This window comes from Falco cherrug, chromosome 8 (assembly GCF_023634085.1).
Source record: "Falco cherrug isolate bFalChe1 chromosome 8, bFalChe1.pri, whole genome shotgun sequence".
NCBI classification, from domain to species: domain Eukaryota; kingdom Metazoa; phylum Chordata; class Aves; order Falconiformes; family Falconidae; genus Falco; species Falco cherrug.
The window spans coordinates 13,341,703-13,356,024 of NC_073704.1; the positions used below are offsets into that span (position 1 = coordinate 13,341,703).

General features: G+C 36.7%; 1 protein-coding gene across 6 annotated transcripts in view; it reads right to left on the bottom strand.

Annotated features, from left to right (window-relative positions):
- Positions 1 to 14,322, bottom strand: part of CALCRL (calcitonin receptor like receptor) — a 68,114-nt gene that overhangs the window by 29,914 nt on the left and 23,878 nt on the right. For all 6 annotated transcript variants that reach the window (XM_027798721.2, XM_027798717.2, XM_027798719.2 and 3 more), the window contains 3 exons: positions 3,123 to 3,222; positions 1,980 to 2,124; positions 398 to 508 (listed from right to left, as the gene is read on the bottom strand). In XM_027798721.2, the coding sequence (XP_027654522.1) occupies positions 398 to 508; positions 1,980 to 2,124; positions 3,123 to 3,173 (307 nt within the window). In that variant the 5' untranslated portion in view covers positions 3,174 to 3,222. The remainder of the gene's footprint in view (positions 1 to 397; positions 509 to 1,979; positions 2,125 to 3,122; positions 3,223 to 14,322) is intronic.

Genomic DNA, 14,322 nt, shown 5'->3' on the forward strand with positions numbered 1-14,322 from the left:
CATGCTCACAGATACAAAGTTTAGCCTACAGAAACAGAAAAAGATTCACCTGTGGGAGAAACCCTTGTCAACTTCAACTGCTAAATTCAGGTAAAAGAATAAGTCATATTTCTGATTGTCTCTCAGAGAGAAAAGGTCATCTCTAAGAGGAAAAAACAGTGATCTAACTTCAGTTCCTACTTCCTAATCTACAGAATCCCTCAAGGACATATTTCAGAAAAGAAAATAAGTAACTTGTTAATTTTCTGTGTGATAAAGGAAAAATACAAATAATGAGTTTGGAATTAGTGACATTCTGGAACATTAGTGACTTGAGTGGGGCAAACAGGAGGCATCAAGCACCCAAAACCTCAATTTATTAATAAATATACTGATGTAGAAGCCCACACACACTTACCTGAAGGGTTGAAATCCTGAAAGTAGTCAGGACAGCGCTGTACTGACACAGTTCCAGCAGCAACATCACTCCAGCACAACCAGCCATCCCATGTCCTGTTACAGTAAGGACCTGCAAACAAGTAGAGACCTGGTAATAAAATAACAACCCTTCTTTCATAATAGTCTGTCAAAAGTAAGATATAAGACTGCCTAAGGTAAGTTTCTCACTTGTAGCAATATAAGAAATAGGAAACAGAAACATAAGATTTAGCAGTAGCTGATTAAAACTCCACTTAATAGAAATAATTCCTTACATGTACATTTCTTTGAACACATTTTAAAATCCATCATCATTCACCTTGAAAAAAAATCTGCATCCACAATTTACAAACCTCAGATCTAGAGCACAGCAGACAAAAAAAACCCCTAAATCAATTATTAAGCTTGCAAAGATCATTTTACTGAATGTATTTATATTTTGGATGCATACCAAGCCTGTACATATGTTTACTAGTTCATTGAAAACACAGTGGTATCCTAGAAGCCATCAGAAAGCCTGGCTGGGAGGCAGCCACAGCTCCTCTGCCTCAGGCAGAGCTGAGCCTGCAGCACTCATTGTGGACAGACACTTCTCCAAGTGCCCAAGGGACAGGGAATCCCAAAGTCCATCAAGAGCCTGTTTCAGTGCCTCATTGCACTCAGACAAATGTTAACATCTAAAATAAACCTCCCTGGAGAATGAGCTGGGATTTTATAAACAAATCCTTTCCCAAAAAGAACACAGAATGACTGAATACAAATTTGCAGATGTTTTTAGTATCTTCCTTCATTTTCCTTTTTAAGACTTAATAACGCCCATCTCAAAGGCTGCATTTTTCAAACACCATGTAATTCCTCCTCATCTAAAGTTTTTCCTATTTGTTCAGATCCTTCTGAAGCTGTGATGCCCCAGGTTGGACATAAGCTTACACTGTCATATTCATATCCATTTCTGACCCCCAGACATTCAGTTCCTCCAAAGAATTATTTCAGAAGAGAAAAAAAGTCATTGTTAAAGAATGCAATTGCCTCAAAAGCCATTCAATGTTTCTATAAGTTGTAAAGTCAGAAACAGTGAATGCAGCAACAGGTAGAGTTACTGAGGCTAGCTCTGAATGAATTACCAGAAAAAGCATTAATGACACTAACACAACCCTCAGAGCAGGGAAATTATGTATATCAAGTTATTTTCAATTTTTACAGGCAGGTATGACAAGGGATACAGAGATATTATAAGAGTATGAAATGCAGTAAAGTGGCAAGATTAATCTGTCACCATTTTTTAATCTGGACATCTATTTAAATTAAGATTTTCTTCACTCATCAGAAATAAAAGCTTTGTGTTGTATAAGAACTGGTTCTATGGGAAGGTAATAAAACATATCACTTATCTTCCTGAATCCCAAAGTGACATTTCTAAAAAATTCTACAAATACTGTTACAGCCTGAAGAATCATTGCTACCATGACAAAAAAAGAAAATAACTAAAGGATCCTCAATCAGTGTAATTATACCTGTTGACCATTGGCCTTTGTAAAACCTTGTAAGAAAATAATCCCTACCTTCTTTCCTATGAATAGGATCTTGCATAATTTTCTGGTAACATTCATACTGTGCTGTCATAATTTTATTCCGTGTAACACTCAGTTGAGTGAAGTCCTCCGTCGTATTCTGATGCCCTTCGGATGGTATAGCAGTGGCAAAAAACTGAGAGGAAAAAGACTTTTTTTTTTAGCAAGTCATGACAAACTCCAATACAAACTTCTGAAAGTTCCATCTATTGAAATACTGTATCTTAAATACTGTTTTACTGAAGGAAAGTGATCTTCAAATTTATTACTGACAATATGATTTCATGTTTTTCTGGTTAATTCAGCAGTTCTCCTTACTACTGAATCTTGACAAATATCTCCTGAATGAGCATAGGGGAGTAACAATATGCAAGATTTGTAAAACATAATGGAAAAATGCATAGAAAGCACTGAGAAGTCAGAAGCATATAAAAAGCTTTGGCAAAATCCAGTAAAATATATTGAAGTTACATTAGCCTAAAAGGCATTTGAATCCAGCCCAAAATGACCTTCTTTGAAAAAAGACTTTCCATATACTGCATGCACTGAAGCTTTTGGCTTGTTTAGAGCTATTTGGTTTCTTTATATTCTGGCAAAACATAAAAGCAACCCTCAGAATACCAAAAGGTCGTCCATTTTTATGGTTATTACAAATAATTAAAAAAAAATATTTAAGAAAGTGGATCTTGATCAAAACCTGAACCTCTTAAGTGCATTGTTTAAAGTAGTTAACATTTTATGGGAAGCTACTAAACATGGAAAAACAAAGCTGCAGATTGAAATACTGTAGCACTGCCATACAAGGGGTGAAATTAAGATTCCAAGGATGTCCTCTGAACCTGAGTTGGCTGTCTCCTCCACTCTTCCTGGGGTCTGCATAGTACTGCTTATGTGTCAGTTGTCAACTTACTGTAAAGTCCTCTGCTAACGGAGGATATGCTAGGTTCAGCAGAAGTAAATACTATTTCTGTTCCTTTACCACAGGAATTAAAAGGAGAACAGAAGGTAGATAAGGATCCTGCTGTGCAGAAACTACATTTGAACACAATGTTAGTTGTTTCTGCATTTCCATATTAATAATTTCTCTACACACGTTTGAAACTGGAAGTGATCTAAAAAATTCATAAGACTCACCATAGTAACCGATAAGAAGAACAGCAAAAATGTGATCCAATTTTCTGTCATCTTTATATCTGGTGCAGTGAATTTTATATTGTAGTTGAATGAGCTCAAACTGCAATGGGAAAAAAAAGTAGGAAGGAATTTAGTAATTCATGAAAGTCAAAACTGATAAGACTTCATATTTTCTTTCTGAATTAAAACAAATCAATGGAAGTCCTCAGTTTTTATTCACACATAGTGATGCCATGTGAAATACATGGAGATGTACAATACGAAGTGGAAAAAATGTACTGAATTCACTGACAGTGAATTCCAACAGCAGGGCTTTTCCTGCACTCATGCCTCCATTATCTCAACTAACACCAATTCTCCAGGGGGTTTGTCTCAGTCGGGTAGCTGATATCAACTCTAACAGATACGTAGCAATTAGCCCTGAGATACAAGCTAACTCCTTGCCATCTCTGCCTTTGGGCAACCATTGCAAACTGCAGTTCAGTTTCCTCCAAAGTAGACTTAAACTTTCACAAACACATACATCCACACAATTATTTCCTGTTATCTTCCTACCTGCTGATTGTTGATTTTGCCATTTCTGGAAGAACTGATCTAGTAGGTAGCCACTTTATCTTGAAGTTACAACTTTGCATGGATGACAATGACAATGCAAGAATTAATTGTGGGCTGTAAAATAGTTTCTGTATCTGCAGTAGCTGTTAAGCTAGTTACTGTATCTGTAGCTGGAAGAAAACAGAGCCACCCAAAACAGTTACAATTGTCTTACACCGCAGACAACTCTTGGAATTGATTCTCAAATTGTAAAACACACCTAAACCATAAAATAAACAAAAATATTTTTTAAACACCTAGACCATCTATTTAGCAGACCTAACCCTGCTGTGACAACTCCCTCAAAAGGAAGGGAAATGCGTAATATCTCATGCAATATTTCACTGTATCCTGAAATATCCCAAGAAAGTCACAAAGCTGAGCCTGGAATTAAGATAAGAGCTTCTCTTCTGTTTGCATGGTAGCAAAAGACTTCTCCACATTTAGATTAAGTTATTACAACTAAACCACCTTTCAAAATCTAAATATCACTGTACTAGCATTAACGAACTTATTACCAGCCAAAATGAAGGGGACCACATCTGAGTGAGTTTAGCTCCCTTGTACAGATGAATTCACTACAAATAATGCGCTGCTACTTAAGATACAAAGCCCATGTACCTCAAGGATCCCTTATATCCCTAGCTCAAAGATTCCACTGCTATCAAATCAAGATGGCTGTCAGGACCTACACACAAACCTGCCTCCTGACTCAAGCCACGTTCTCCCTCTAAAACTGCATCAGTAATCCTCCCTTTGTTTTTATCACTGGCGTGCAACCCTCTAACGCTGGTTGCTGGAAATTGCACAGAATTCAACAAGGCACTGAAATTCAAATATGCTGTTCTGAAGGCTCTTAAAACACTAACAGGAAGACATATTAGCATACATAAATATATTTTCTATTTGAGCTAATACTTCTCTGGAAAAATCTATGTGCGATGAGAACTACAGTGAATACATAATAGTAAGAACCACTGCCTGCTAACTAAAGAAAAAAACTAAATATCTATGTGTAGCGGCTGAAGACTGACAAATACAAATGGAGATATCTAAATGAGCAAAGAGGCAATATGATTTCAATTCTGCGCAATAACTGGGGTCAAGGGAGATTATTTCAAACCTACCACAAGTTTCATTCATTTATACTTGCGTCTGTTTACCTAATAAGGAGGGGGGGGGGGTGGGGTGGGGGTGTAGGCATGGGGGTGACCTGGCCTTTAAGGAAATTTGATTTAACTACTTGGTTATAAAATAGTTTAGTAACCTTCTTTTTCCAAAGTATGCCAAAACACACATGCACAGGGTTACAACTCATAAAGTATGTATGCAAGACAAGCAAAGAGACAAGTCAAGTAGAACATAGGAACCATAAATATACCATTTAGTGTATATTTTTCTACATATGTGTAAAAGAGTTCAAAATAATTTTCTCTATAATAGTTCTAAAAATCCTTATGCTAAACGAACATCAGAAGGCAAATTTAAAATGCATATTCAAACATTGCCCTCTCTTTGTCTTGTTTATTTTTATTTATCTATAAGATACAATATCATATAAACAAAAGCAGAGTTTATCTGCTTTGATTCACATTCCATAATTATTTTTGTTTCACAATATCAAAACTCACCCCCTAGCTGTGTTACTTTGATGGTCCAAAACTTTTCATACCTAGTGGCTTTGTAGGTATTTCCAATCAACCATTCCAGTATCCACTCCTAAATTATTAGTTCTTCCCAGGAGATAAAAGATTAAGTCAGGTCTATAATTTGCTGTATGCTTTCCACCTCATTTCTCACAGTTGCTAACTGCAAAAAACTTACTGCTTTTGGACTTAATCACCAAATGCAGGATGAAGGTCATTCAGATGCCTATTTGGACATCAGGAAAGCATTTCTTGCATCACTACATTAATTCATTCACTCAACATTTATTCCAGTTAGTTTGGACAAGAACTTTCACAGGAAGATTAAAAGCTTTCTTAAGAATGGATGGCAATGTAGTCCATTGATTGAGGTAGCAAGCCAGTACTGCTGAGAAAGTCAGGCTGTTTTTATTAATCAGCTGTTCTGATAAGATGTAAAACAAATACAATTCTCAGAAAATGTTCTCCCTCTCAGATCTGGGATGTATTAGATGCACAAGGAAAATAATAATAAAAGAGACTCATTCTTAGGTTTCTTTAAATAATAACTCTTCCCAAGTTGATGTTTTGCAATTAAACATCTTTGACAATTCTACTGTGGGGAAGAGAAGACAACTGTGTTGGATTGAGATTAATTTCAGTGTACTGAATGTTAGCTTGAGGGAAAGATAGTGGAAGCTTAGACTCTGTAACAGTAGGGATTTGAACAAAAGCCAGCAGGACCGTGATTTACAATGATAGGTATTGAATGAAACTGTAAGTCAGCAGACACAACAGTACAACTCCTAGCAGTTCTCTTGCTTAAGTATTTTCCCAGTAAAAGGGAACATCAATAGGAAGAGAATAGGGAATTGCAATAGTAAATCAGATCTTCAAAATCTCATTTTTTATTTTAGTTTATGTTGTATTGAAGACTGGGGTAACTTAAAAAGAACTGGAACTGCCTGTTTTTCCTCTTTATTACATTCTCTGTTAACAAAATTAATGATACTCCAAAGGCCTATATCATGTTTGTCACTGACAGCAGTGACATCTACTGAAGAAGGAATTCAGAAGGAACTGCAAACTGAACTTAGCCAAAATAGTCACTGGTATGGCTTTAACAGATGTTCACATTTCTCTTCCTCCTGCTTTCTCTATAGAGCCATCCTGCCTCATCAGCTGTTTCTACTTTTAACCTCTTCCCATCCTCCCAAGAACAAATGTCATCCATGCTGAGCTCCAGACACTTCCCATTTCAATAATACAGCAAAAGAGTTAAAAAAAAAAGTAGTCAGCAAGAAAAAAAATAGATTTTTGACCTTCAATCACCTGACCACATTTAGGCAAAAAAAACCCAACAACAAACACAACAAAAAAAAAAAAAAAACAAAAACCACACAACCCAAACTGGCAGCTTCTGCCTTAAGCAGTTGCCCTTAAGTCTGACTGTAAGCAGACTGCAGCTCTGTAGGAGTGGAATAGGAGGGACAGTCTACTTATGTCATTGCATGTACACTCATACACATGCATAAACTTTTTTTACTAATTGGTAATCTTTGATTTGCGCAGGAAAAGAAAAAAAAGCCAAACAAACAAAACCAAAACCCAAAATATTTTCACTATAAATTACATATCTTGCAGAGTGCTATAATCTTGCAACACTGAAGTTGAACATGTGCAAATATAGATGTATAGCCTTCATCTCTGACTGAAAACGGGAGTCAGAATAGGTATTTTCTTGACCAACCCTCCCCCCACTCCACGCTGTTGTTCTAGCACTACCTGATTTTGTTTTGTTGCAATCTCTCTCAGAAACAGCTATACATGCTATTTTGTTAATCCTGGTTCTTTTTAGAGAGGCACACACAACTCAAAAGTATTTAAAACCCCAGGCAATGCTTGCTTGTTTCAGCCCAAGACACAGGCAAAAAACCCAAGCTGGAAAGTGTCCAACCTTTTTCAAGTGTCCCTGTTTTGAATTGCTGTAGTACACTGTTAGAAAAAAACAGTAGTCTCAAATGGAATTACAAATAGAGCCTTCACTTACATCTCCACTCACATAAACTTTATGGGAAATACTCAGAGGGGCAGATTCTCTTCTAACTAAAAGAACTTTGCAAATGGGCAGTACCAGCCCCACATTTATGCACACCAGATTCATTTAGTCCTGAAAGCAGACTATAAAATCTCCACATTTACCTTGGAGAACAATGCAGGGCAATTTGGAAATCTTCCTAGTCTGGTAAAATGTCCTAATTTCTGAGGGAACCACATCTGCCAGGATTTGGACCAAACTGCTCTGATGGTATCACATAACAGCTCACAGCTGTACGTGTGGGAATTACTCCATCCTCCTCATAATCACAGAGTTCAGAAGGCTCAAAAATAATAGTATTGTGACAAATTTAAGGAACTCTGGGTAGCACAGTTTCACGACACCTGAATTCCCTACTCACCAACACTCTGAATTAAGACCCAGGCATCAGCAGTTACAGACTTCTAAAACAGGCAAGAGAGGAGATCAAAAGAGTTTGATCCTCCCTGAGACAGTATTTGCAGCACAGAAGCATAAGCTCTTCACACCTTCCAACAGACTTCATTGCACTGTTCTCTTCATTCAGTTAGTGGCAGGCCTTGGTTTTTTCCCCCCAATGTATTCACCTTCACTTGAAAGAACTGTTATATTACCCAAAAATGTCAAATCCATATGTTGCTGGATCTTAAAACAAACAGAATTTAACTTACTATATTGGTTTAAAACACTGGTACAACCCCATTGTGATGTCAATGGAACTGCTATAAGAACACATCTCTATCCTTACTGCAGTTATTCTTTCAAACCCCCAGTGTGACTTCCTCTTTTCAAATCAGACAGGGCACACGTCAGGAAAAATGGAACAATAAAAATTAAAAGAAATGCTCCTAATACATTTCTTTAGACATCTAATTCTCCCAACCCACAGCATTGCTCACATGCATGGATACGTTAGAAAAAAATGCTATACTGAAGCATTCCTCCTTCTACTTTTCCAGGAGTTTTTCCTAGGGAGTAGTTGTGGCACAATGGCATTTACTCTCTTCTTGAGGATTAAAATAAATAAAGACGAAACAGAGTGGCATACCTCAGTTTCACTGTTCTATTATTTTGTAACAACTTAATCATGCTTTAGGTGGTCATTCAGCTCAGTATGAGAAAGTAGTCTCTTTTTCTCGAGCCTCATGCTATGTGCACATCTCAAGGTCTCGGGCTTATTGCAAACAGAAAATTAGGTCTAGTCACAAAGACATTTCACATCTTTTATTCTTTCTATTAGCATGCAGATTTTTTTGATTTTGTTTTTGCATCACTCTAGCTGCTTGCCAGAGGCCTTGCAGAGATTGCAGAACCATCTGTAGGTAAGATTACGCAGATTAAATTACTCCTGCCTGTGTACTTTTTCCTGTTAATAGTTTTTGGCTACCGTTCAGCTATGTTTTGTCTCCTGCACCCAACAGACATTATTAGCAGTAACTGGCAACACTCTAGTTCTAATAACACTTGAAATCATAAGAACCTATCATAGAGTGACAGCGGTGCTAGTTTTTTCCCAGGGAGGACGGAACCCTCAATCTTTTGTAACACTTTCCTTCTCTTCAATTCACAGGTTTGGATGACATTGTAAATTATCCTGAGAAGAAACATAGGCTATGGAGGTCCAATTAGAAACCAAACTGACCAGCCAACCAAAAACCAGAAAAAAACCACCACAACAAAACCCTCCAAATGAGGGTTTGGAGGAGGAAACATCCACAGGGTTCTTCCCCTGGAATAATCTGCAATTTCTGCTTGGGCCACGTCAAGCCTCTCCACAAACAGGCTGCAGAACGGTGGTTTTGTGTCTTTGTCCATCACACCAATTTTGGCTCTTAAAAACAGGATTTCTACTGGTTTAAAAAAGGCATTTCTTCTTTGCTTTTACATAGACGGGTCTTCTCTTGGCCTCTGTGCTTTCAATGCCTTTCCTATAAATTATGAAGGCTCTACTCCTCCTTCTCAAATATGGTGACCTCTCTGTTAACTTAAGAGCATATGAAGCCAGCAGTAGCAGATGGTGCAATTGCATACAGAAGATAGGCAAGGACTCAGGGCTGTAGTTACAATTCAGCAGGATATCTAACTGTACCAGATAAATGCATCATATGAATGTTAAAAATATCAAAGCAAAATTATTTAGGATAAGTAAAAACCACAATACTACACTTCCAAAATAATTTCACAGTGTTTTCTTGATTATAGTATTTTCTGCCTAAAGTACTGATTATTTTTTCTAAACAGAAACCTCTCTCAGAGCCCGACAGTGCACTACAGTGTAGTTTGCTTCTTTCTAACCTGAAATGAGAAAGCAAGAGCTGGAAGCTAACGTAAAACAACTTTTACTGCAGAAATCAGTTCCTCAGTAACACGTGCCTTTACATACTTTATCAAAACACAAAAACCTCAGGATATTTCCCTCATTACTTACATTTTTTAAATTATAGTATTTTTTATACTCTCTCATACAGTGATACTAACACCCAAAATGTTTCCCTCTTGAGGAACTAGTTGTTAAATAATGGCCACAGAGATCCTGGCAAAGCAAATCTTTAGCACAAGACTGACATGGCTTATTCTCAGAGATGCAATTGTGATTTCCAACAATTTATAGTTATCAATGCCTCCAGATTTTTCAGTGACTGCTATTTGACTATCATTCTGTAAGTACTTGTTATGCTTATTTTACAAGCTTTACCTTTTTCACCCCATAGCCTTAACCTAAAGTGTACCTTGATGTCTAAAATCCATCAACATAGGTTATTAGGCATAACCCTCACCAAATTCAGTCCAATGTTCTGTAAACCATGGCATTTAAATTCTGTAGCACTCATTCAAGCACAAAGAAGTTTAGAAGGAAGGCTGCTCTGATGAAAAAAGTTATGGGTAAAAAGTTAGAGTGGCCACTATCAAACACTCTAAAAAAGTTGATTAATAGAAATGAAGATGAAAGCAGAATAATGAATTATTAAATTTCAATAACTGATTGATCAAGATGATTTAGTGTTGGTACTTCTCTTTTTTCTACCGTATTGATTTCCTGCTATAGTAATTAAAAAATGTAATTAAAAACTTATTTAGTAAACTTTCCTGAAATTTCTCTTCCTCCAAAGCAACTGCTATGCTGTGACAAGCACATTCCAATTAACATGTTATTTTAAATACAAGGGGATTGCTCATGACATTCTCTCTTTTCCATGGATATCATGCTATGAAAAGGTTGGAGAGCTCCCACGTTCTTATTAGGTATATTTTAATGCCTCATTACCCTTTGCCGATCTGTATTCCTCACATGTTCAACAAAAAGAACTCTGTAATTGAAACTGGAGCAAAAATACCCACAGACATAAACAGCAAAACTTCAAGGGCCAAACCCCAAAATTCATAGGGATGCATTACTGATGTGACTTCAAAGTGTTACTGATGTGACCTCAAAGCCATTTACTTAATATAGCAAAGCATTGCAAGTACACCACTGGAGCTACTGGATCTTCCTGCCTAAGCCCAAATTCTATTGTTTCATTCCAGAATGCATATTGAAAACAAGGAATGTCTTAAAACAAGGAATGTCTTAAAGATTTTAGGAGAAACCTTCAGGAAATCATGAAGGACGTTGGGTGCAGCCCTGAACTGAGAGCAAACAGTTCTGTTGACTTCTTTGCTATGACTCTAAGGGAGAGAACAGAGGACCCTATCCCACACGCCTCAGTTTAGAGAAAATAAAAATGTTTTCCATCTTGTTTACTTAGCATGCACCTGCTGATACTAATAATAGAAGTGTAGGAAAAAAAAAAAAAAGGAGTATAGTTCTCTAGATACAATTATATATGGACAATGCTTATTTATTTATAATTTAGTTTTAGGTAGTCCTGTAAGGAGCAGGGAGTTGAACTCAATCCTTATGGGTCCTTTTCAACTTGAGATACTCTACGATGTATTTGAAATATATGGTATATACCTCAAAAAAAGATTTCTCCACCTCCAAGCAAAATTATTAGCGTTTACTGTTCTGAATTAAAAAACAATGGCAGTATGAATTTATGAATTCATCAAGACGACCTTAATCCTAGTATAAAAATCCTTGCTCAGATATCTGATTCCCTCCCCCTCCCCACCCCCTCCAGAAACTGATGCTTGAAGGCTGCAGAGAGTGAACTGCTTTTCTCTGTGTCCCTTTTGGTCAGTGTTTTTATTTGAATGACTCTGGTGCTGTTTACCAAGTAATGACCCGAAAGAGATCCAAAGGTTTCTTTGTGAAAATGTTTAGAGCATGAAGTCATTTTCTGAACTGGCTGAGTTTTAAAAGATTTTTGTTATTTCTTCATTGACACATGCTAAATTTACAAGAGTATTTCCAAAGTTCAAAGACTTTTCTCAAGGTCAGAACAAGGCAATGGGAATGGGAGAATGGGTTAACCAAAATGCATCAGGACTTCTGGTTTTTTCAGCTTACCACTCAAGCTTTTTCTCACTGGCCCCAACCCCAGTTCAGCAGTCCAGTATATGCTATGAAAAATTCACAGGTTTTACACCAGTTTCTTCTAGATTCATATTTAGAAATGTAAGTATTTACACATAAATATACACAAACATGCTTTCATTCCATTATAAATAATATTTATGATGTTTTACAATACAATTTTAATGGAATTATTAATATTTCGGTGGACCATGCCACACCAGCAACTCAGAGCAGGATGGGGAGGGAGCAGGTGGCCAGGAAAGGGAACTGCTTACGCCAGCATAAACACAGTGCTGCTGCAGCCACTGCATCGGAACCAGTGTCCTAACTTTGGGTTCACCATTGGTCAATGACTTGAACAGAACTGATGAACCAAATATAGGTGCACTCTCCATGGAAATGCCAGAAGCACTATGGTCTTCTGATTTTGTGTTGGAATTCTTTCTTTTACTGTTTTGTTCTTGTTGTTTTTTTAAAAAACATAATTCAAAGAACTAAAATATTCCCAAAGCAGTTTTCTTTTCACCGGCAATAATTTTGGTCTGGCTGAGAATGAAATTTCAGATGGGAAGTTCATGCCAAATATCAGCATTTTCTCTCATGGGATATTTCTGATGTATTTACTATTCAAAAAAAGTTCAGGTAAATTTAAGCAGCTTTAGAAAAATTCAGCTTGGTATACTTATTCTAAAGAAAATAAACCACCAGCTACTTCAAAGCCTTTACCAGGTCAAGCTAAGTCACCACAGTTCAGAACATTTCCTCTTAAATTTAAAATTTTACATGCCAGAAGTCAAAAGTGCAAGATCTGGAATATTTCACCCTTTGAATATTAGACAATACATGTTATTAAAACTACTAATCCGACCTGTAGCAAAAGCCAACAACAAGCAGCAGCCAAAACCAATCTTTTGAATTCTCATGGTCTGAAGTTTGTCTCCTTTGCTTTTAATTAGCTACAGATATTTCCCATCTTTCCTATGTTTTTTCATCTGTTATATCCCTAAAATGGCATTTTAGCAGCAAATGTTTTAAATTGGGTTCACACAGAGTATGCTAGCTATAAAGGAATTTGTGAGACTGAAGAAAGTAAAAAACAGAAATAGTTAAAGCTAATCTCAACAGTGTGGAGAGAAATTACCTTCTACATATGTCTCAAAGTCTCTAGCTGCATACCAGTACATGTTCATCTTCTTGAGACCCACACAGACATAGGTCTTGACTGCCAAGGGGCTATACTCAGTACAGTGAAGAAGAGCAAAGGCTTGCAAATGACTTATAATGACAGAAAAGAATGGATGCATATAGTCAAAGGACAGATTAAGAACACAACACTGTCAAAGCTTTTGTCTTTACATTTATAACCAGAGCTTTTATTTGTATACATAACTCTCCTCCCCACAGACTAGCTGCAGAATTCATCTTAAGGTAGCCATAAATTAGGCAGTGGTAAAAGGTTTTTCTGTCCTCTGCCTACATCTCCTTCAAGTAAATACACGTCAAGACACCACTACAGCCAATGATATTTTATATTAACATCATTTTTTCGTCCATCTGAGCTAGCATTAGTGTTGTCAAATTGAGGAAAATACCATACATCAATGTTTCAAAGTGTTCTAAATGGGAAGCTTCATCCACACCCTACCACACCCACAGAAATATTGACATAAGTGTAACTGACACAGACTGAACCATACAGGAGTGAAGAAACACTTGTTTTGCTACAGTTGCTGTCAGTTTAGGAGTTAATTACAGGATCAAAGCAGTTAACTCACCTGCGTAGCAAAATGAGAAGCAAGACCCTTTGAACAGAAAGCAAACTGTTACCAAGTGAGTACATTAACATCTCTTACAGTATTTGCCCTATGCATTCCTCATTCTGATTTGAAAATGTACATGGAGAATACAAAACAGCTGGCACCAGTATAAACATGAAAGTCTCAAATTTTTATTGTGTTACACGCAATCCCCCAAAAGGCACTGATGACTGTTTGGACATGTAAAGCCATATTCAACTGACTAGAACACATTTATATGGTGATCTTATCAATTAACTTTGACAGTGCACTTACTTTTAAAAGCATAATTTCTCTTTTACATGAGGACAGTCTTTAGTCTTGAGCATGGAGAGTACCCAAGTAGAAATCTTTAGCACTAACGGAAATAATACATTTTTATATCTTTTATGAAATACCACTTAGGTAAAAATTCTTCCACCTGAAATTGTATACATCAGTCCATACCTGAAAGTAAGAAACTAAATTTTTCTAGTTTCCAGATTTGTCCATCACTTGTCTCATGCAAAGGCTTAATTCTTTTTTTGTAATACCAGAGATAAACAACAGCTGAAAACTGGACAGGCCCAGGTCTAACAGCCTTATATTTCAGTTGACATCCCATTATATTTTCATGCTGTTAACAGAAAAATTATTCTGTGCCATTGAA